The sequence below is a fragment of the Phlebotomus papatasi genome, chromosome 2, assembly GCF_024763615.1.
Source record: "Phlebotomus papatasi isolate M1 chromosome 2, Ppap_2.1, whole genome shotgun sequence".
NCBI lineage: Eukaryota > Metazoa > Arthropoda > Insecta > Diptera > Psychodidae > Phlebotomus > Phlebotomus papatasi.
The window spans coordinates 76238704-76261798 of NC_077223.1; the positions used below are offsets into that span (position 1 = coordinate 76238704).

Consider the following 23095-nt stretch of genomic DNA (forward strand, 5'->3'; position numbering starts at 1 on the left):
ACTGACCTTTTAAGCAACAATTTTTTTAAACAAAATCTTCGGATACCAAATACCTATTTAGAATTCCCTGGCTTTATTTAAATTATTGAAAATAGTAAATTATTCAAAATTCCGGAGTATCATTCTTAAGCTAGAAACCGATTTTGAGATTCAGTACGACACGAAACTCAAGTCTGACAAATCCAACTACATACGAGCATTATTTGCATATATAAAATCCCATTTGCTTATAGAATCCCAGAACTGCTTAACAGGCAGTTTGTACTTGAGTACCTATCTTCTTCAGATTCGTGCAATTTCTTCAATCCTTTCAATGGGTTTTGGGTGGAAAAATTACTGTTGATTTTATTGAACCACTTTGTCGTTCTCAAGAGCTTTTCGCGTCGACATCATCAATATTTCCTGCAAATTTAATTTTTTTTGCGCCTTTACATTCCCCATTACTGAGCAAGAGTCTTCAAAAACTGTCAAGGAATGGCACGAAAATGAGGGTGGAAGAAATTAGGGTATGAGTGCGCAAACTTGCGCCACAGATCGTCATCTATTTCTGCAGTATTTTATCAACTCCTGTCCTCGTGGGCTTTTTTTTCTCTGTGCATACATCTCACCAGTATACTGACAGAAGTTTGATGGTAGTAGAGGATAGGGAGCTTTCACCCTCCATTCATTTCTCTATATGCTCTCGAAACGTGCTTCAGAGGCAGCAGGAGAGTATGCTAAAGCTCCCAAACACGCACTGCGCATTTGTGAAGGCAGTTGGGGAGGTATTCGGGTACTATCGTTATTTCTCCCACGGTTTCTCCTTCAGGAGACATGGTGACGTAGATGGGCCAAAAGCTTTTCCTGCGTTCGCGTCGAGCTTTTCCCCAGAGCAAACACCAGTCGAGATGCAGATCTGCTGGTCTGCACATCGCTTCCCTCTGACTTTGACGGTGTTCTGTTGGTGCGAGTGAGAAAGGGCAACTTTTCCATCAAGTGCTTGATTCTCGTGGACAGTTTTCGCGCTTAATGGATTTGTCTATAGGTCAGGACAACCATTCTAGTGTTCGTAATCCAGGCCATAAGCCTTGTCAGCCCTCGGGAGGTCAATTTTAAGGCTGATCTGTGTAGGAGTGAGTGGAATAATACCCATAGCAGATTGTGACATTGAAAATATCGACGGGAAAAATATTTCCCCCCTCAGAGTGTGGAGTGTGTGCAAAAGGCTCCATAGCTGTTCTCTGCTGTTTTAATTTTCAACCTGGAGCGCCCCATCGAAATGGTGTCACGCATTATTTGAGCCATAGGGGGCCAGAGTTTTTGATGACTCAACATCATCCAATAGTGTTTTGCACTGAGAGTGACGAGAAGAGTCAAAATCATCCCCCAACATCACCAACTTCTCACCTTAAACCATATATAGAAAACTTGATTCCGTGGAAGTGTGAAAAGTAAATCCTCCTATAGTTTAGAATCAATCCTTACTTTGCACTTTTTTTACACTCCTCCCGCAATCTCACTCGTCATGAATAATTTCACAATCTCTTCTGAGAGAAATTTTGTGAATTTACAATTTTATATGGGAAAGTGTGTCAAAGTTTTCCACCCCATGTTCTGGTTCTTTTTTTTTTCCACAGAGAGCAAGAGTGGAATTGGTGTCAGAGAGCAATGGTGATGTCCTTGTACACCAATTCCATTTGCTGTCTCACCCTTGGGAATTTTAAAACGCTAATTTCATAAAAGATTCAGAGGAAAAGTTTTAATGCGGTTTTTGTGGGAGTGAAACATTTTGGATTTGCAAAGTACTTATTTGGAATATTGGAAAATTTCTCTCAGTGAGTGTCTTTGTGCAAAAATCAATTTGGTCAAGGTTATCAGAATGTTACACAACAGGGAATATGCATTCAATTTTTTGGAGCAAAAGGTGTTATATTTGAGAATTCAGAGCTAATTTTCTCATTGTCAATTTCAAAAATTAGTCTCAAACTAGTTCAACTCTTCTAAATCCAATGCGCTCCTTTGGCATATGTTTTTTTAATACTTTGTGCTTTGCAAAAAAGTTTAAAAGTTTTCCGTAAACATTAAAGGTACTCCAAACTTTGCAAAATTGGTAGAAGTTCAGACTAATTTTACTAATTATAAACTTTATTTAATAAACCAAAATGAAAAAAGTAATGAAAAAAGGAATCAGTATTATTAGGGGAAATCAGGAATAAATGTGTAGAGTAAATTAAGCTAATTCAAAACCTGCTTCAATTGGAAATTTTTCGCTACTCCAAAGGGAAACACCATTGTTTTCACGATAAATACAGTACTAAATTATTATTTTTATATATTTTCAATACAACAGTTTCATTATTTAGTTAATTTTGCTCTAAATAAAGCAAAAATCCATTCATGTTCACAAATTTTAACTTGTTAATTTCTTAGAAAAATTAAAAGTGTACCTTTTCACCATCGAATTTTTCATCGATCGACCATGTTTTCCAATGAAAACACAATTAGGTGACTGTTGTTAATTTGTTTTGTTTAACATTTGATGTCACATTTATGGCTAATTTTAGTTAAATTAAGTGCTAATCTTTATTGTTAACGGTACGTGAGGTTTTCAAATGAAATAAATACCAATTTCGTGAACAACAAGGGTTTTTCTGAAGTGTCTGTAAATGCTTCAATAGGAAACCCGGGAAATATGATTTTTTTTTTTGAGAGATTTTCTTATTGTTTTAAATGGGAAAGGAGTAAAGACCAGGAATAAGAACAAATCCTGCACTCAGAAGCAACTCAACAAGGTTTGGAAGCCTTTCGTAGCGGTTTCACTTACACTGTTTGTTTCCAATTAGAAAATTTCCCTTTTCTCCATTTGGATTAATATGTTTCCAATTGAAGCATTTTACGCTCGCGAATTTTTCTTGTATTTAAGAAGTTTTCAAATTATATCTGAAGAATTTTCACTAAACAGTAACATTCTAGAAGAGTCTAGGAGCAAATTTATGTAATTCTCTTCAGAAAAAAGTTAATTTAATATGTTGAATCTTCTGTCAAAGTTAAAGCGCCTGGAAATGGTTTTGAATTAGGACATTTACCCTACTTAATTTTTATTAAACACAGACGTTTTTTAGTATTCCCTTAAAGACAAACATCTATTACCTTTAGTCCAGTATCCCTTCCCTTACTTGATCTTGCTCACTAATGCCCAAACCACAATAGCTTTTGTTTAGTAAACATGTTTTTGACATTTCAATGAGAGTGAGTGAGATCTAGTCATCTCGCTCATTCTCATGGGAAATTTTGAAAACATGTTTACAAACAAAAGTTATTGTGCGTTGGGCATAAGGCTTTTAAAAACTGGTGCATTTCCATTTCTTTGGCATTTGTGAACAAATCCAATTTCTAAGACTTGGTTTTTCAAAAAAAAAACTACACAGAATTCTAAAGATTTGCTTCAAATTTTAACAATGAACAAGGTAGAGTAAATGTCTTAATTCAAAACCATTTCCAGACGCTTCAACTTTGACAGAAGATTCAACACATTAAGTTCATTTTTTTCTGAAGAAAATTACATAAATTTGCTCCTAGACTCTTCTAGAATGTTACTGTTTAGTGAAAATTCTTATAATATAATTTGAAAACTTCCCAAATACAAGAAAATTACACGAGTGCAATGCTTCAATTGGAAACATATTAATCCAAATGGAGACAAAGGAAAGTTTCTAATTGGAGACAAATAGTGTAAGTGAAACCGCGACGAAAGGCTTCAAAAACCTTGTTGAGTTGCTCTTGAGTGCAGGATTTGTTCTTATTCCTGGTCTTTTCTCCTTTATCATCTAAAACAATAAGAAAATCTCTCCAAAAATCATATTTCCGGGGTTTCCTATTGAAGCATTTGCAGACACTTCAGAAAAACCCTTTATGTTCACGAAATAGGTTATTTTTTTATTTGAAAATTTCACGTACCGTTAACAATATAGATTAACACAATTCTGGCAAAAATATTAGACAAATGTAAGAAAAAACGAATAAAGAACAATCAGCCTAATTGTGTTTTTCATTAGAAAACATGGTTGATAGATGAAAAATTCGATTGTGAAAAGGTACACTTTTAATTTCTTTGAGAAATTTATAAATTAAAATTTATGAATGTGAGTGGATTTTTCGCTTTATTTGGAGTAAAATTAACTAAATAATGAGACTGAAGTAGGTATAGAAAATATAATAAATATATAAATAAAAATTTAATACTGCATTTGTCATGGGAAAAAATGATGTTTCCATTTGGAGTAGCGAAAAGTTTCCATTTGGAACAGGTTTTGAATTAGCTTAATTTACCCTAATAGCTTTAGAGGAAGATTTTAAGGCTTCGCATACGCTCTGGTTTCGAATACTTCGTATTTCTCCTATATTCCTTTAATGAATCTGACATATTTTTTTCAGAAAATTTGTGATTTAATACTAAGTTACTGAACATATAGCCATAGGCAGGTCAGGTCCTTAACAGATATGCGACTTATGCCGAGACATGATTCAATGGTTTAACCATTATTTCGAATATAATTATCCTAAGCCGTCTCTCAGCTAATCCTCAGGTCTGTCAAGGACCTTCAGGCTCATTAAACAAATATGACAAAAATATGAAGTTTTCGAAGCCAGAGTGTGTACGAAGCCTGGAAGCCTTCCCCTAGTATTACTTCGAAATAAAAAATTTTCCTCTTCTTACTTAAAACTTAATGGGCATGTATCATTTTATAGATTAGAAAAATATTTTAAAACTAAAATAAAATAGTGATAAAGAACTGTTCTAACAAATATTTTTTTTAAATTAAAGCATAGTCCCCATATTCCCAAAAACCTTATGACACTATACACTGAGAGAATCCGAAAAAGTTAAAATAACATTCCGAAAATGTTAATTTTACTCTGTATTATTGATCTGAAATCGGTGTAAATATTACCCTTTTTAGGTGTATTAGGGATTAAATTAACCCTTTTTCATGTTAATTTTACCCTTAAAAAGGTGTAAAATTAACATTAAAAATGTTGATATATTTTTACACCTAAAAAGTGTTAAAGTTATGAGGAAAAAATGTTAATCGCACCCTCTTTTTTTCTCAGTGTAGAAATTAAATTTATTACCATTTTCAATAATTATATAATAATATATATGTTGAATGCCAAAATTTCAAACGGGGCACTTTTGTATATTTGCGGAGATAATTTGAAATATATGATTTTGGAAAGATTAAAGACAAAAGTTTCGCACTGATAGGATGAATAATATATCTCCCCTTTCACATTGTGCATTGTCTATCTCTTGAATATCTTGGTTTTGGGGCCAATTCATGCTCAGGCGTAAAGCAGTATTCAATCTTTGATGAAAGGCAATGGGCAACAGATGGCTCAATAGTAGTCTATCATAGCTCAAGTGGAGTAATGAATTCCGAACTGTAATGGAAATCCTGATAATCCTAAAAAGTTTTCAGGACATTTTTAATATTAAATCGAACTTTTCTTATGCCCTTTTAGCTTTGTTTCATATGCCTTTTTAGTAGTTTGGTATTAGGTGAGCTTCTTAATCATTTCTGCTTTTATGGTTTTTTCTTAAAATGTAGTGTGATATACGACAGAGGTGTGCAAGAAACCGTTGAAACCGAATTAACGTCAAAATAAGTTTGTTATAGTAGCGTTTTGACCATTGACGTACATGTTTCATTTGACGTTAATTCGGTTTCAACGGTTTCTTGCACACCTCTGATATACGAGAACTATAATACTTAATTCAGTTAAGCAAATTCAGATAATGTCTCTTATTAAATATGAAATTTAGGAATTTGGTGCACACAGTGAAAATTGTAAAGGTATTATAAGAACTGAAGTATCCCCGGTTTGTAGTTGCGAAAAGAAAATCATTCACTCAAGCCGAACCAATTATATCACTATGTCAAAGAAAATTTAGTGGCAATTTTTACAAAGTGTTAAACTGTTTGTACGAGGTATCATGAGTTACAAAGCTAGAAAAGTTAGATTTTCCCGAGCTGCCAAGGCAGTAATGCTTGTGAATTTTCCATAAAAACACAAAAACAGCCACTTTCGATCAAAATATTTTATCGTAAATATTAAGCCTGATAAACCGTCTATAATTTGTAATAGTTGTTTTTACTGCTCGAACTCCACGGAGAGAGCAGTATATAATAATCCCTCGATTTTTTCACCCCCCAAAATTTCCACTTTCCACCACCCGGAGACCACTTTTCTCAACAAATCTTCACGTTTCAGACGATTTTTGATAAACATCATCACGCTGTTTGTCCGTCTGTCCGTCCGGCTGTCGCCAGCTCTAGCGGCCAAACGGTAAGAAATAGCGACTTGGAAACTTCGGGGGACCCCCCATAAGTCGACCCAAGAATCGTCAATATGCCTCTCATTTTTGAATATGTTTTAAAGCTTACCCAGGCGGACATTTCGTCCATATACGACAATATCGTTGAATCATTCCTAATAACGGTTTTTCAAGGTCAAAGGTTAAAAAGACACTAGAGAGCGCATTTACCAAGCGAATAGGCTCATGTTTAGGCTCGTTGGAAAGGTCTTAGAATTTCCAATAAAACGGAACTGGTTCCATTCGGTTTTGAATCGGTAATGAACCGGTTCATAACCGATAAATAATTATAAACGAAATTTATTAAATTACTCCTGAGGTGTATTTTGGGAAACGATTTGAGTGATTTATAAATCTGTTCAAATCGGTTGTGAACCGGTAATGAACCGGTTGTTTACCGATAAGTAATTTTTGTTCGAATATAATTTTCATTACTTTTTAAACTATTTTGTGGAATCTATTGAGTGATTTATGAATCGATTTAAACCAGTTGTGTACCGGTAAACGGTAAATGATGCGAAAGTACTTTTGAGGTATACCATCTAAGTCACGAGTTCGAGCATTTCGCAAAGCATGGGACGCTTTGCCACCACTTTTTTTCTAAAAATATACTTTAAATACGAAAAATACATAAATACATGGGTTTCTTGTCCATTTTTTATTTTCACTTCTGGAAACTAGAGATAAAGACCTTGGCTACCAATATTTTCAGCAAATATGAGGTGTTTCACTTAGTAATTAGAATCTTATGGCCATGGGATAGATTTTTTTTTTAGTAAAATAGTGAAAAAAATACAATTTTATGAAATTTTAATTGTACGAAGCTGCAAGTATACGAAGTTGCAAAGGTTTCCTCTAATATGTTTGCGTATAAATTTACAATTCATGTAAAAAATATAAACGTAGTAAATAGCTTTTGTTTTTACTGTTCATGAGAAGTACGAAAAATAATCTCCCTGAATCGAATCAGGTCTAAGCCGAAAATGCATTTAACGAAATTTTTCTATCTATAAAAATCCAACTATATCATAAAATGCTTTCAACTGTAATGATAAAAGTTTTCGCCATTTTCCACCTGAATATTTTTTATTCCATTGTTATATGGAATAAAATAATGAAGATTTGGAGAAGATAATAAAACACAAACAATAGAACGCCCATACGGATGAAATACAAGGATATCCAATAATTCTGTGCGTCAGCTGGATGCTTTTTTTCCTGGGAAGATTAGGCGCAAAATCAAGGGGCGATTCATTGTTATATTTCGAGGATGAATTCAAGATTTTCAGGTTTTGAGAAAACTTTTGAAAATTTCTTATAATTTGCAAAATTTTCCTTAATTTCCTTGAGGAATTTCTGCAAATTTTTCTTGGGTTTCTCATGAAATATTTCAAAAGCTTCTCGAATTTCGTCGATATATGGTAAAGTTATACAAGTTGAACATAGTGTTACAAGTTGGTCAATTCGCCGGTACAAGTTGGACATGGCTTTTTTCTTGATACATAAATACAGTACCAAATTTGTTTTTAAGCACAAGTAACCAAATTATAAAACTAAGGCATTAAAAATATATAAATAAAAATGAAGTACTAAATTTATCAAGAAAAAAGCCCTGTCCAACTTGTACCACTTTACCCCACTTTGAAAGTTTCTTTTTTTTATATTATTTCTCAGGTTTTCAGAATACTTGTGAAGTTTTCTTCGGGATTGGCGAAAGCTTTCTACGGTTTTTCAGATTTACAAAAACTTTCCTAGTTTTCGTGGATTATGCAGAACATATTCCTCATGAAATTACCCTCAGATTCTCCATATGAGCTACCCCTTGGAAAGAGTAGAAGTTAGGGTATAAATGGAAGTACTCTCTGTAGGGTATTTCCTCTCTGATTGCCCAAACGGAAGTTTTTTTCTTCTGCTTCCAAATATTGTGTAAATTTAGTTGGAAAATGCAAAACTTATTTGGCTACATAATTTTTTTCTTCTTCTCATTTACTCTCTCTCAGTGTAATCTCTCAATTGAATTCAGACAATGCGTAGGAAAATGGTGTGTACAGTAAAGATGTTGTGTTGATCAAAAGGTTCGGTAATCACAAAAATAGGTGATACATCATAAATTGTGTGTGTGGAAAACTCACTGAAAAGTCTCCCAGTGCTGGTGGGAGCGTGTAAATCAAAGTGTTCAACAATTCAATATTATTGCCATGAAGACAAGTAATTGCCGAGGTGGTGAGTATTTTCCACTTTATTACATTTCAAGCTTCCCATCCACGCAACACTTTGAGGCAAAAGTTTTCCCCCCAAAATTTCTCCCCCCACTTCAAGAAATCTTCTGGTGAAAGTTCAGGGGTGCCAAGAAGGTTGAGACAATTTTAAACCTCTCACCACAATTCCCTTTTCAAATTCGTGTTTTGTCTTCAACCATTTGTACACCCAACATTAAACATTGTGTGTAATTTTGAATCTCATCCCATTCCTACAAAGCCGTAGCAACATTTCCTCTCCCAACGGTGGAAATCTCATTATTATACGTTCATAATTTCACAGACACAAATGTTACCCACCCACTTTAACTGATTCCTCTCTCACTCTCTCCTGGGTTATAATTCACACAACTTATATCCACACATTTGCCCCAAAATTGTCCCATCCCTGGCAAGAAATATGCCATACCCACATGAGAGAAACAATCCATGCCAAAAACTATGCATGACATTGAGAATGGGGCGAGGAAAATGTTTCAAGGGTGAGAAATGGTTGGAAATTCGAGGATTTTGGCATATAACCATTCAATTTTCCAGAATGAACAACTTATCCACCATACAAATGGCCGTTTTAATTTAAATTGATGAGGAACTTTTCGAGTGGATAACGTTCCAGGACTAAAGAGTTCTTTTCAAAAATAAATTGAGCTGAAAGAATAACTATCGAACGATCCATTTAACATCACAGACTTTTTTTTTCAAACGTATATTCCTAATGCATTTCCCTACTAACAGATTATTCCCAATTCCACCCTCAACTGATAATCCTTTTGCTGACAAGGCAAGTTTGCCAAACAATCCCTCGGATTAACTGGTCATATGAGAAACATAGTATTGTTTCAATTGCAACTTTAAGTTATTTAGGAGCACTAAGTAAGCCAAAATTCTGCCAAAAGTATACCAACATACCAACAATGTTTCACAAAACTGGAGCACTTTCCAAGTCAAATACTCGAGAAAATTTAAAAATATATAAATAAGATGTCCTAAAAACAAATGGCTTCTTCTAAAGCCAAGAAAGTGATTTCGAGACTCTTATTTGAGATTAATTGGTTGTGCTGGAATTCATTTCAAGGCGAGATACCTAATAACTTTCAACATATTGATTAGACTGTTTTTGATTTAATTAACACGGATAATGTTGATAGTATTAATTGAGTTTCTTCTCTTTTACGTACATATTTCCTCAAGGGTTATCAAGATAACACTAATCACACTCAGAGAAATGGGGTAAAGTTTTATGGTTTTTGCTGAAGGAAAGGAAGAAACCGAATAGCAAAATCTAAGCCGTAACTTTCTTGTGCTTTTGCAATTTTTTTTAGGGATGTCGTATTGCACCATGTAAGCATTACACAAAAATTAAGTCTGAGTAATCTGTTGGACATACATGCGACTTAAACCAACAGACGGCTTAACGTAATTATTATTCAATCAAAATAATCCCGTCAACTCATTGCTCTACCTGCCGATTTTACTCGGAGGTTTTTTGAATTTTAACGGTATATTCTAGTACATTCAGAGAAAATCTGTAGATTTTCTGCAGAATTTCTACCTGAAAATCTGTAGATTTTCTGCAGAATTTCTACCTGAAAATCTGTAGATTTTCTGCAGAATTCTGCCTGAAAATCTGTAGATTTTCTGCAGAATTTCTGCCTGAAAATCTGTAGATTTTCGGCAGAAATTCTTCCGAAAATCTGCAGATTTTTGGCAGAATGTCTGGATTGGAAATCTGCATAGTTTCCATTTTCTCAACAAAAATATTGTTGATTTATCAAGAAACTGTAGAAGTTTCTCCTAAGAAGAATCGCCAATCGAATGATACAAAAAAAAACACGAAATTTTGGTCGAAACTGTGTTTAAAGATATCACTTCACTATTCTCTACTTATAATATTACGTCGCAGAATTCTTTATTTTATATAAACACTGTGAAATCACCAAGAATCACTCTATTGAATTTTGCAAACTTCAGGGAAAAATATTCCATCTTTTCAGACACAGCTGTCTGGAAAGTCTGGAATGTAGAAAAATCTACAGAAAATCGGCAAAATATCTACAGAAATTCGTCAGAGTATGCACCAGGATTCGTCAAAAAATCTGGAAAAATTTCTGACGAATTTTGTCCCAAGCCCAAATAAAATTCGTGGGAATATCTACAGATTTCTCGGCAGATTTTCAGCAGAGGTGTACATATTTTCTGCAGAAATTTTAAAGATATCTGATGAAATTATTTGACGGGATGATTCCTATCAGTTTCCCACTATTCCGTCTCTCGACTCAAGTCGTAAGTCTGACTAGGGAATAACGTTTCTTTAAGAATCTTCCTTTGAATTAAAAAATGAATTTATTTTAAGGCCAAAATACCATCAAAGAAATAAATAAACAGTTAAATCATATGGCTTAACTTCTCTAATATCCTATCAAACAACATTTTTGGGAAAATTTTAATTTAAAATGAAACACCAAGGACACATGTTTCATTAGATTTTGAAAAACCACTGAAATTGCTTGCCTAGAGCGTATGACCCATTCGACAATTGTTAACCCAATCGACAGCCATACCCATCAATCCTAATCCTTAATTCCTATGACACACCCAACCCATCATCTCTAGAAGGGTGCTGAAGGTTGATGTGGCTTTTGTTCGAGTCAGCCTTCAGTGAGTGAGCATCAGTCGCCGTGGACAGTTCACTCCGAGGAAGTTGAAAGATAGGTTGCACCTTTAGTTCCCCTTTTTCCCTTTACAAGTTCTAATATTTTATTTCAGTGAGCTCCATTAAAGCTTACCATGGTATTACACTAGAGAATTTCTCATTAAAATTTTAATGTGATTCACATTAATTGTTGCTGAAATGTGTCCTAATGTGCAATTTTTGTCTAGAGCTTTTAGAAATTGATTCATTCAGTGATAAAAAAAAGTGGACACGGGTCACAAAAATTGGTTTAAATAGATTATAATAGCATAAATACGATTGATAATTAATGAGCAAAATGTGCTCAAATTTGCTCAGGGAGTGGGCCACATATGAGCCCATTCAAACAATTTCCAATTTACCAACGATTCTGAAGTTTAAGATGATGTAAGTTTGGTACCATTCGATTGTTTCGGATGTCCCTTGATAAATTTATCACTTGGCTTTTATAATTCGATATTCGTCAGATTTATTCGGAACAATAAGAAAACAATCGAATGGTGCAAAACTTAAGTCATCTAAGCTTTAAAATCCTCCCTCCTCTTTGAATTTATTTTACGATTTTCGAAAATATTTAAAAAACAATTTGAATCTGCTGTAAACGTAGTGAACCGATCAAAGTTTCACTATATTCAAGATTAAGTTCAATCACATTCAAGATTGAAGTTCAACGACACAAGAGGATAAATTATTTAACGGACTTAGTCAAATTGAGACTTACTTAAAAACATTTTGAAATTCCAATCGGTCGCAATCGGTTATGGATCAGTAAAGCATCGATTAAATATTCTAAAATTAGTTTAAATTTTAAATGCAAATGATACCCTCTTCTTGATCAATTTTCAACTTCGAGATGGTTTTATGATGATTTATAGACAAATTTAAATGAATATTAAATTTGTATGCACTCAAAAAATTTGCAAAAAAGAGCTTTTTCTCGGGAGTTTGAGCAGTTCACAAAGCCTAGGACATTTTTGACACTCTTTTTTGATAAATAACATAAAAGTAGCAATTTCTATCATTCCGCAAAGATGAAATACTTTTACCACCCTATTTAATTTTGAAATAATACCTAAATTTTATAATAATTTATTATAAAATTATTTTCAGGCATGTTTACAAAGGGATCTCTCTACAGTGCTTTACTATCGTAACTTTTCATTCTACAAATTAGGGGAGATTGGGGCAAAATTTGTCCAAACAAAAATTTGAATATTCACTATTTTCTAAAATAAAAGAGGCTGAGGCTTGAAATTTAATTATAGATAGCCTTCATGAACCTTCTTAAACTTACAAAGTTTCAAGGGATTCGAGGAAGGATTATGTAAAATAAAAAATAATGAAATTTTGAGCCTCATTTTTGGAATATTTGGCTTACAGAAAATATCAATAATGATTAGCTCAATTTAAGCACATTTCTCGTTAAGATAGAGAAAAATTATCTTCGACAAAGTTGTAGAGGAATAAATTTCCTATAAAAATATGTCTATTTGATATTTTTAACGTTTGCGAGAGTAAAACGTCTCAAATTATCCGAAGATTGACAAAATTTACCCCAGCAATTTTAAGAATCTCCACAAAGTCGACTTTTAAATAGAAAATGATTCGAAAATCACATGTCTTTCGAGATAGAGCGAAATAGTCTTCTGCAATGTTGTAGAGCAGTAAATTTCTTATAGAAGGAAGTGGGGCACCTTTGAAAATGGAATTAATCTCCTATGTTTAAGTGGATCTAAACCTTATCATAATGTAATTTAGCTTCTCAATCTGTTTGTGCAGCTAAATTATATCACGATAAGACTCAATTTTATTTAAAAAGAGGTGAAAAACCCCAATTTCAAAGGTGCCCCACTTCCCCCTAAGAATATACTTATTATAAAACGTTTAAGTTTTCTCAGAGCTCGTGAAAGAATTAAATATGCGTTTGGACAAGTTTTGCCCCAGTCTCCTCTACATATCCTGTGTTGTTTGCAAAAATAAGGAATTAAGAAGTGAAAAAATACAATAAAATAATAATTTTTATTTTTACCATAATGTTTCATAATGTAGATTCTAGCATTTCTACCATTTGTCGAATTAATATCAATTGTTTAATAAGCTGTAAACTACACAATTATATTTTAAACGGAAAGTCAAAAAATATGATACTTTAAATTTCAATTTTTGCTGAATATAAATTTGGCTGATTTCAATTACTGTTTAATAACCGAAATAAAAGTGCGTAATAAGCATTGAAAAGCTTTTGGTTTATGTTAATTTAAATTTTATGACATATTAAACTTTTAATACATTTTATTAAATAAAAAAAATTATAAATTTCCATTATCCTAAGCCTATGCTTTTTCAGTAAAAACATAACTACGCATATCAAATTTATTTACCACCATTATCAGAAATTAATGTTTGTTATTTAAATGCAAATAATAAAAGATCCATATCACACTTGTAAATAGACTGAACATATTTTTTTTAATTTATTGTGCTAATTAAAAATAATTTATTTTTGTTCATTAAATTTTTATAGTGCAAAGGAAGAAATTGCCCATGCTTTTGAGTATTATTTTATGAAATGGAAAATGACTCAACACAGCTTCCCATTTCTCGTCCTTAACCTAATTTCTGAAGAGAAATCTTGAAAGTCATTTTCATGAAAAGTCATAATATTTCTCTCCGAATGACAGTCACAATTTAAGGGTGATTTAAGATAAATTTGAGAAGTGGAACAAAAAGGAATTTTATATTTATTATTCCTCATATACTTTTTTCTTCTTGCTGATGGTGCACACCAAATGACTATCCATGATCTACCCATTGTGGGGTATTTACGAGAAATGAGTTGGAAAAGATGATGTATGTTGTCATTTCTATTATTTTTATATCATTACCGGGATGTAGCACTATATAGTTCCCAAGAGATATTTTATAGAGAATCTCATCTCACATGTGACAGACAACTTTCTCCACTTTTACCTTCATTTTTGGCAAAATTGTCCATGTAACACTATCAGAGGCATTCTCAATGGGAAAATTTTTCCTTCGACAGCAATATATATTTAAATTTTAATAGAGAAACTCTATTTTTACATTATTTCCCACCCCATGGGAAAACCAAAAAAAGCTCCCTTGGGTGTTTAAAAAAATCGCAAAATGATTTTCATTTAATTACTCTGGCAATTTTAAATTTATCTCCATAGCCGAAAATTTTGTAATTAAATAAATCACTGTGAGTGCTGGTAACGTGGATAAATTGCAGTTTTAATATCTTTTATATGTGGTTGAAAATGTTCAGCTCTTGATGAAATACTAACCAATCCAAAATGAATTGTGAGCCAATTTTGTGGAGAGCCTCAAAATATAATACAACTTTCCCAAATGTTCATTTGGGCCAAATTAATTTTATTCCTTGTTAAATGTTTATTTAATGACAATTTTATCAATTGGGTTGCATCTCTGAAGAGGACACTCAAAGAGATTTTCCCACAAGAGCAACACAAAAGGCTATTGGATGATGCTTGTAACTAAGCGGGAGTATAATAAAATGTAGATGCATCTAATGGATCATTTTCACCGTCATTTTCCTCACAAATTGTTCTCTGAAAATGTCATTAAACAGGAAGCGTGTGAGTAAAATCCATGAAATAGTCACTCTCGTCTCTTTATCTTCATTGACCAGAAGCCATGGCATGACATAAACAACCTGACACAATTAGCCAACAGAGGGAAAACACAGAGGACATTAAATTTTTACTTGTATCTTTTTCTTCGCGAAAACACTATATATATGAGATATTCTTTGATAAAAACAACACAGAATCCTACTTTAAACCCATAATTTTTCCCAATCCCTTGAAATATTATTGCACAAGTACATGAAGGAGAGAAAATTGCCGAGAAAATCTTGCAAAAGTCGATACCTATTTAATACCCACCCACATAACCAATTGTTGCAAAATTTTATTTACTCTTCCTCTTTTCAACCCATAATCCAAGTGAAATGAAATTTTTTTTTCTTCTTGTGAAAATGGAAAATTTATCCATTATTGATTTAGAGAGAATGAAGCGCAAAAGCCATTGCAGGACTTTTCCATGCGGTACAATTGGAATTGGATAATAATTAGAAAGCACGTATAAATGTTTGTTCAACTGAATAAATTTCCATTGCAAATCCACTTCAATTAATTTTTACAATTAAAAGTTATTCTGTAGATCAGTTAAATCTAAAAAAAATCAAATCTACATGAAAAAATTACGTTGAAAGCAGAGAAAGCAGAGAATTTTGCTAAGAAACACAAACAATTCTTATCCAAATTCTCAAATAAATTACAGTATTATTTGTGAAAATTATGCAAAGTATAATGTACAATTATATTTAAATTTCAAAAACACAGTTTAAAAAAATGGAAAAGTGTCCTAGGCTTTGCGAAATACTCGAGTTCGTGATTTAGATGCTATACCTCAGAAGTATTTTCGCATGATTTACCATTTACCGATTCTCAACCGATTTAAACCGATTCATAAAAAATAACAAAATAGTTCCAAGAGTAATAAAATTGATTTTCTGACAAAAAATACTTATATCAGTTCATAATTGATTCAGAAAAAAAGAGGAATTTATTTTATTATAACTCTTGAACTCTTATTACAAGATAACTCAAATTTGACACAAAACTACTTAGATGTATTGGCTCTAGATTCGTGGAAACGATAGTCCTAGAATTTAACGCTGAACTACTTAAAAAGCTGATTTTTATTAACAATGCAAAAAAACCACTTCGTCACTTTTCACCACTTTTCGCCAGTTCTGTAACCACTTCTCGCCATCCACTTGAAAAGGCCCAAACTGGATTATTTTAGGCAATGTTATAAAAAGAATACATTCAGCATTTCTTTTTCCTCGTGATCGCAAGACGCATTTTCGGGCAATTCCAAAAAAAAAACGTGGCTATGAAGGTGAAGAAGAGGGGTGAGGGGGAAAGTGAGGGGCATGTTAATGGTCCCAGAGTCAATTTATAGGGGTGTGACCCGAATATCCAAAGTCTCTATTACTAACCATTTGGCTTCTAGAGCTGGCGACAGTTGGACGGACCGGACAAACAACGTAATTACAAAAAACTCCCAACTTCAGATTTCCAAAATTCTACCAAAATACAACATCTTAGGGGGTAAGGCTTGGGGTTATTATTATTTTTATTATTATTATCCTCTGGCACTTCAAGAAGAAGTTGGGGTTCGATCCCAATGCGCTCCAAGGCAAGATCCTCAATTTTACCCAGCCACTTTGCCCTAGGTCTACTCCGAGGTTAAGGTCTTTTCACATTGGCTTGCATAGCTTTTCTGGGGAATCTTTCCTCATTCATGCGTTGAACATGATCATACCATCGAAGTTGTGATCTCTCAACCCGAAGAAGCAACTCCTTGACTTTTAGCTCCTCAAGAACGGGTACTTTCCTCACTAGATATCGGCGAGTGATACTGTGAAACCCTTGCTTGGGGTAACGAAGTGAAATATATACAGAGGCGGCCAAAATAATAGAATCACTTTGCAAAGCTTCTATTTTTTTACTTTTGTATTTTTTCCCAATTTGTTGATATAAGTCTGAAGTAGTAATCTTCAAATTATTAGAATCGTTGAGTAAGGGTTGTTTTGGCCGCTAAAGGATTCTATTTTACACAAAATACGTCAATAGTGAAATTCAGTTCGGACAAAAAAATTGAAAAACTGTCCTTTACGGTTTCTAAATATGGCTTTATTTAAACTTATTCGATTTATAGACCACATTCTTTAATATAAATAAAAGTCGTCCTATCGTTTTGTTCAAACCAAATTTCACTACTGATGTATTCTGTGAAAAATAGAAATCTCTAGCGGCAAACACAATATTTTTATTTGACGTAAGACAATTATTTGAACATTTCTATATCAAAATTATTTCAACGAATTGGAGTAAACAAAAATGTTAAAGGTAAAATATTGGTCTTTGCGGAGCTGATTCTATTATTTTGGCTGCCATTGTATAACTAAAAATCGAGGGATTATATCGCTCTCTCTGTGGAGTTCGAGCAGTAAAAATTAAACCTGTTAAATTAAAGAATGTACACACGTATGGGGGGGGGGGTCTCTGCAAAGACTGGAAATCGATATCTATTGCCGTTTGACCCTTAGTCCGTTATCAAGTATCTACTGGATACTGTTTTGCGCTTGTAATGGAGAGCACTGGAACTAAAAAATAGTGTTTCTGGCCGCTGTTTTGTTCAACTGTTACAATTCTGGTGAAATTTATGCCCAACGCACAATAACTTTTGTTTTGTAAACATGTTTTTGACATTTCAGTGAGAGTGAATGAAATCTAGATCTAGTCATCTCGCCCACTCCCATACTAAATTTTGAATAAATTGCACAATTGCATAATTGAATAAATTAACTGGGCAATTCGCGTTTTTTAATAATAACAATTATGAAATGCTGCGGTATATGTGAAGAAGAATGAAGTGATATCATTATATAAATTCCAAATCTAAAATAATTTTGGGATAATATTTTTTACGCGATATTTTTCACTTTTCTGAAATTTTTAATCGTTATCACTGGCTAAACAAAAAATATTACTATGGTTGTTTATAGGGGAAAATGCCCCTGCTTTGAACGGTTCCAAGCTTAATAATGACTAAATTTTTCCTATGTTTCTGAATAAATGCGACTACGCAATATATTTTAAAAACAAGACATTTTCCCCTAGTTTTTAAAATATGGATGAGATGAGTCACATTTATTGAAAAACATACGAAAAATTTAGTCATTGTAAAGCTTGGGACCGTGTAAAGCATGGGAACTTTCCCCTACCGTTAGTACAGTATTCAGAAGTAAATACAGTAGGTGTCAGAGACAATTTCATTCGTTCGCCGTTAATGTACTGTAGAGCGTATGGCCTATTCGACACATGTCAACCCAGTCGACGGCCACAACCCACCAATCCTAATCCCTTATTCCTTTGACACGCCCACCCCTACTATCCCGTATGGGTGCTGAAAGGTTGCTTTGGGGCTTTGGTTGTTAGACAAATGTCCTCAGTTTTCAGTGAGTGAGCATCAGTCGCCGTGGACGGTTCACTCTCATGAAGTGAAAAATGGGTGGCACCTTCAGTTCTCCAATTTCCCTCTCAGTTTATATTTTTCTATTTAGGTGAGCCCCATCTGGGCTTACAGTACGTGGAAAAATAAGCCCTTTATTAAGGTTTACCATTCGAATCTTATCGGTAAGACCTAAAGGTTTAACGCTAGGCCCCCTTATCCTATGTCAAACGCTCGTGGGACGAAAAAATGTGCTCTTCAATCATTGCAATTGCAAATATTAAATACTATACGATAAATCGCATTGCTTTCATAGGCATAATAATCGTAATATTTTATCTTTAAAGTGCACGGTTAAATGAAGAAAAATTTGGGAAATATATTAAATACCAGAAGATTGCTATTCTTGATGACCTTAATGGATTTGTCTAGGAAAATTGTGACTTCCCTGAATAAGTAATAATTATCTCCAGATTTTATTTTATTTGTTTTACCCCGTTCTCCATCCCCTATAAAACCCTACGTTTTAGTATATTATTAAATTTGCTCCAGCAATTTCATTTCATTTTATGACTTTTATGATATGTTTTGAAACTGATAGCTGATATAGGCCGATTTTTCTTATATACGCCTTAAGGAAAGTTAAGATTTGTCTTAAGGCCTCTACACATTGGGAGCAATTTTCGTCAAAAATTACGCTTTTGGCAGAAATTTAACGTTTGCGCCTACAATACTGCAGAGAATTTCCTTCAAAAAAACAATTTTTGAAGAAAATTACTCCCAATGTGTAGACGCCATTAGGCCCATTAATAAATCAAATGGCTTCTACACACTAGAGAAATTTATGTCCATATTAAAGAGTTTTTCCTACACAAGCGTAGGGAATTTGCTTCAATATGGACATAAATTTCTCTAGTGTGTAGAGGCCAAAACGCTCTTTAATTCATTACAAATTTGAATAAGTTATAAGCAGTTATGAACAGGTAATGAACCGATTTAAAGTTTTCCTGAGAATTCAGTTATAGCCTTTTCGTAATACAATTTATATTATTGTACGCTTTGCCATTGCAGTGTCTTTTCTTTATTAAACCACAAACTCACAAATATTTTATATATTTGAAGAACTGTTTTAGAGCAAAACAGTCGGCTTTCCTTACTCATGTAAATATAACACATCAGTCCTTCTAAACATCACTGGCATTTCTTACGAGGATCAATTGATTTCTTTTCTCAATAATGTAAAATTCTCATTCAAATCACAATAAAAGACACACCAAGTAAGATTTGGTTGACAAGTGGAGAAGTAAAAGCGGAAATTGAATAAAAATGTGAGAAAAGAAGCTGAAGGATAATGTTAGAATTGTGATTTCTTTTTCCATCAATCGACGACAACATGACAAAAGACGTGGAAAATATGAATACGCTCATGTTCAAGAGAAAAGTCCTCCTCTGGGAAATTTAGTTGATGGTTGAAAAAAAGTTTTTTTTTCTTTGCTTAATAGAGACTATAAAAAATACTCAGGAATACTTCGCTCTCTCACTCTGAAGTGAAAAGAAGTTGAGTAAATCGAAGAAAATCACAGTTGGAGGGTGTTGACCAAGCCCAAGAAAACAACGAGAGTCACAGAAACACCCGAAAAAGCCTCAAAGTCCAATTGCAAGAAGTCACGATTTCGTGCAAATAAAATGAGACTCTTTTGTACCTCTGCACGTACAATTTCGTGCCACTAAATGACTCTGAATTAGCCACCCTATATGAGGCAACCCCTAAAAATCCCCACCTAAATTGACGATTTCCATGGAATATTTGGGAATGTTTCACCAGGGAAAGGCAATGCAAAAAGTTGAGGGAAAATACATAAAGAATTGAATGTATTTTACGTTTTTCTGACACTATTGAAAAATTCCTTTATCATTTTACCTGCAGAAAACATAGAGGATTTTTAGAATTACACTGCAAGATGGATGAAAATTAATTACGTTGCAGCAAAGAGCGACTTTTATTTTTAAATGTCACTCAGGCGAATTTCAATTAAATTCACAAGTGGGCGATTTAATTGATGTCTCCATGCCCTTTTGTGCCAATTAAATTTATGCCAACTTCAAGTTATTACCAGAGTGAAACCAATTTCCTCCTACATCCCACCAAAACTGATGATGATAATTGATTTTCAAGGTAATTTCCCGCTTTTCATCAGCACTTTCAATTAAACTGAATACTCCCAGGAATGTGTCTTTCATTTTTCTTCCTATCTTAAAGTTTACTTGTTTTGTCTGAATCACACCTTTATGAAGTGAAAATAAGATAATATAAAACTCAATTACTGAAAAGTCCATTACACGTAATAGTCATATTGTAAGTTCACCCCAGCGGCCATTAGAATAAAACAATAGGAGAGGGTGGGGTAATTTCAGTCAGATGGAGTTTTTTAAGACCCATGTTTTCTTAAATGTTTATGGACTATGTTCCAACAAACCAAATTTAGATTAATTTTACAATATAGGGGACGTTGGGAAAATTTTATACATAAAAGATGGTAAAATGTCACAGCTTTGCGAAATGTTTGAACTCACGAAATAGAGCTATCTGTGAATAATTCTTTCCATGTCTTTTGGATGTATACCAGTTTATTAACGATTAAGATTAAGATTTGTCTATGGGTCGGCTTAAACCTTTATGGGTTCCGCTGCTTCTGGACAAATTATTTAGGCCTATTAAGCACTGCCTATTCCTCCATTCTATCTTAACTCCCAAGGCGGTCCTTCATCTCCATATCTCGGCTTCTTATATGCCTGAGGTAGATCCAGCCTTGGTTGGATCAGTTGCAGTGAATGTGTATTTGTATCGACAGATCTCCATATGCCGAACTCATTTCTGTACCAGCCTTTATTGTTTAGGCGGTTCATTTTCAATGCATTAGGCATTACTTTTCCATCCATTCACTGGGCTAATTCGATACGGCTGCTGAAAAATCTGTAGCTGCCGAGTTTCGAACCCGAGACCTCACAGTCATAGCGACACTTCTCTACCAATTGATCAACTGAGGCTCTTTATTAACAATTAAATTCATTAACAAATCGAAAAACAATTCCGAACTAGAAAATTGACGTTTGAAACGTTTAGAAATAAAATAGAAAGTTTTCCAGACTATCTATTTTAGTTAGAGCACACTTGGAGGATTTATAACAGATTGTGGAGAAAATTTATCTCAGAACCACTAGGGGAGATTTCCCGAGACTTACCGGTGCATAGCACAGTGGCGTGCATTTCGAAATCCCCCGTATAGAAGACGCCGAAGTGTACATTTTAGAATGTTTTCACTATTATGGTGTCTACACACTAGAACAGTTTATGTCAATATTGAAGCAAATTCCCTACGCTTGTGTAGGAAAAACTCTTCAATATGGACACAATTTTCTCTAATGGCCTCTACACACTAGAGAAATTTATGTCCATTTTGAAGAGTTTTTTCTACACAAGCATAGGAAATTTGCTTCAATATTGACATAAATTTCTCTAGTGTGTAGATGCCATAATGTGCAGAGGCCATTAGTAACATGCTTACGCGCAAATAAAAAGGGATATTCCAGAAAAATAAATCAATTACGATTACATGACCAATTCATTACAGATTGAGGCTGATATATCCGGATAATAAATTTCAAGACCTTTCCAAAAAATCTAAATTCAAGCAAATCGGATATAAATGAGCCCTCTAAAGTGATTGAATAAAAATAATAATTCAAAATAGCGAATTTTCTGGTCATAGGTATGTTTGGACGAAATTTTTATCTGGACTATCTCTAAAACATATCCAAAATCATTGAAAGTGTCACCATTCTCTAAATGTTCCTGATCCAAATAAGTCTGACCAAGTTCAATGAAACTCAGAGAAAAACCTAAAGACTTGACCACTGATGAAGGCTTGGAGATTGATCCGAAAGCTCTGGAAAAAGTTGATGGATTTTTCCTGAGTGATTGTAGGGGTATGGGGAGCGGGGGAAGAAAAAGGAAAAAAGACTGTTCGAGATAATGCCTACTTATGGGTGAAACATCGAAGACCAGAAGTCAATATCTCTTACCGTTTGACCTCTAGGTCAGAAATAAACTTGAGATCAAATTAAAAACAATTTCGAAAAAAATAATTCCATTATCGCGTTAAGCCGCGTTCTAAACTTCAAGACCTTTGAAACAAAATCTAAATTCAACCAAATCGATTAAAATTGAGTTGTCCAAGGTGATTGACCTCTAATCTTCATTAATTAAAATTGGCGAATTTCCCGGTCATGAGTATGTCGGGACAACATTTTCATCTGGACTACCTATAAAACATATCCACAAATCATTGAAAAAGAAAGCTTAGGCCAATTTTGATATTAAAATTTTCAAATTTTTGTATTTTTGAAATACATGCATGAACTACCCTGGCCTTCCCTATATTATCCATCAACATGGAATATAAGGAATATAAACCATATGACATGAACGACATAATGATTTTCATAATATGTATAATAGGAACTTAATTAAAAAAGTTAATACTTGTAAATTCACTCCAAAAATGAGCATTTTTCAAAAATGCTGAAAATAAAAATTTTCAGCATATAAATTTTATTAAATTCAGCTGGTGTTACTCCTGATGATAATATATTTAAATTATAATCAAAATTATTATTAATTACTTAAGCTTTACAAACTTATTCAAGATCTGTAAGTAATCT

General features: G+C 33.5%; 1 protein-coding gene across 4 annotated transcripts in view; it reads left to right on the top strand.

Annotated features, from left to right (window-relative positions):
• The first annotated feature begins 880 nt into the window (after window positions 1-880).
• The window catches only part of LOC129804431 (uncharacterized), a 104010-nt gene continuing 81795 nt past the window's right edge, over window positions 881-23095 (top strand). The window contains exons 1-2 of one of the 4 annotated variants that reach the window (XM_055851698.1): window positions 881-1430; window positions 8356-8578. In XM_055851698.1, the coding sequence (XP_055707673.1) occupies window positions 8554-8578 (25 nt within the window). In that variant the 5' untranslated portion in view covers window positions 881-1430; window positions 8356-8553. The remainder of the gene's footprint in view (window positions 1431-8355; window positions 8579-23095) is intronic. The other 3 variants (XM_055851699.1, XM_055851701.1, XM_055851700.1) reach the window with 3 other exon arrangements.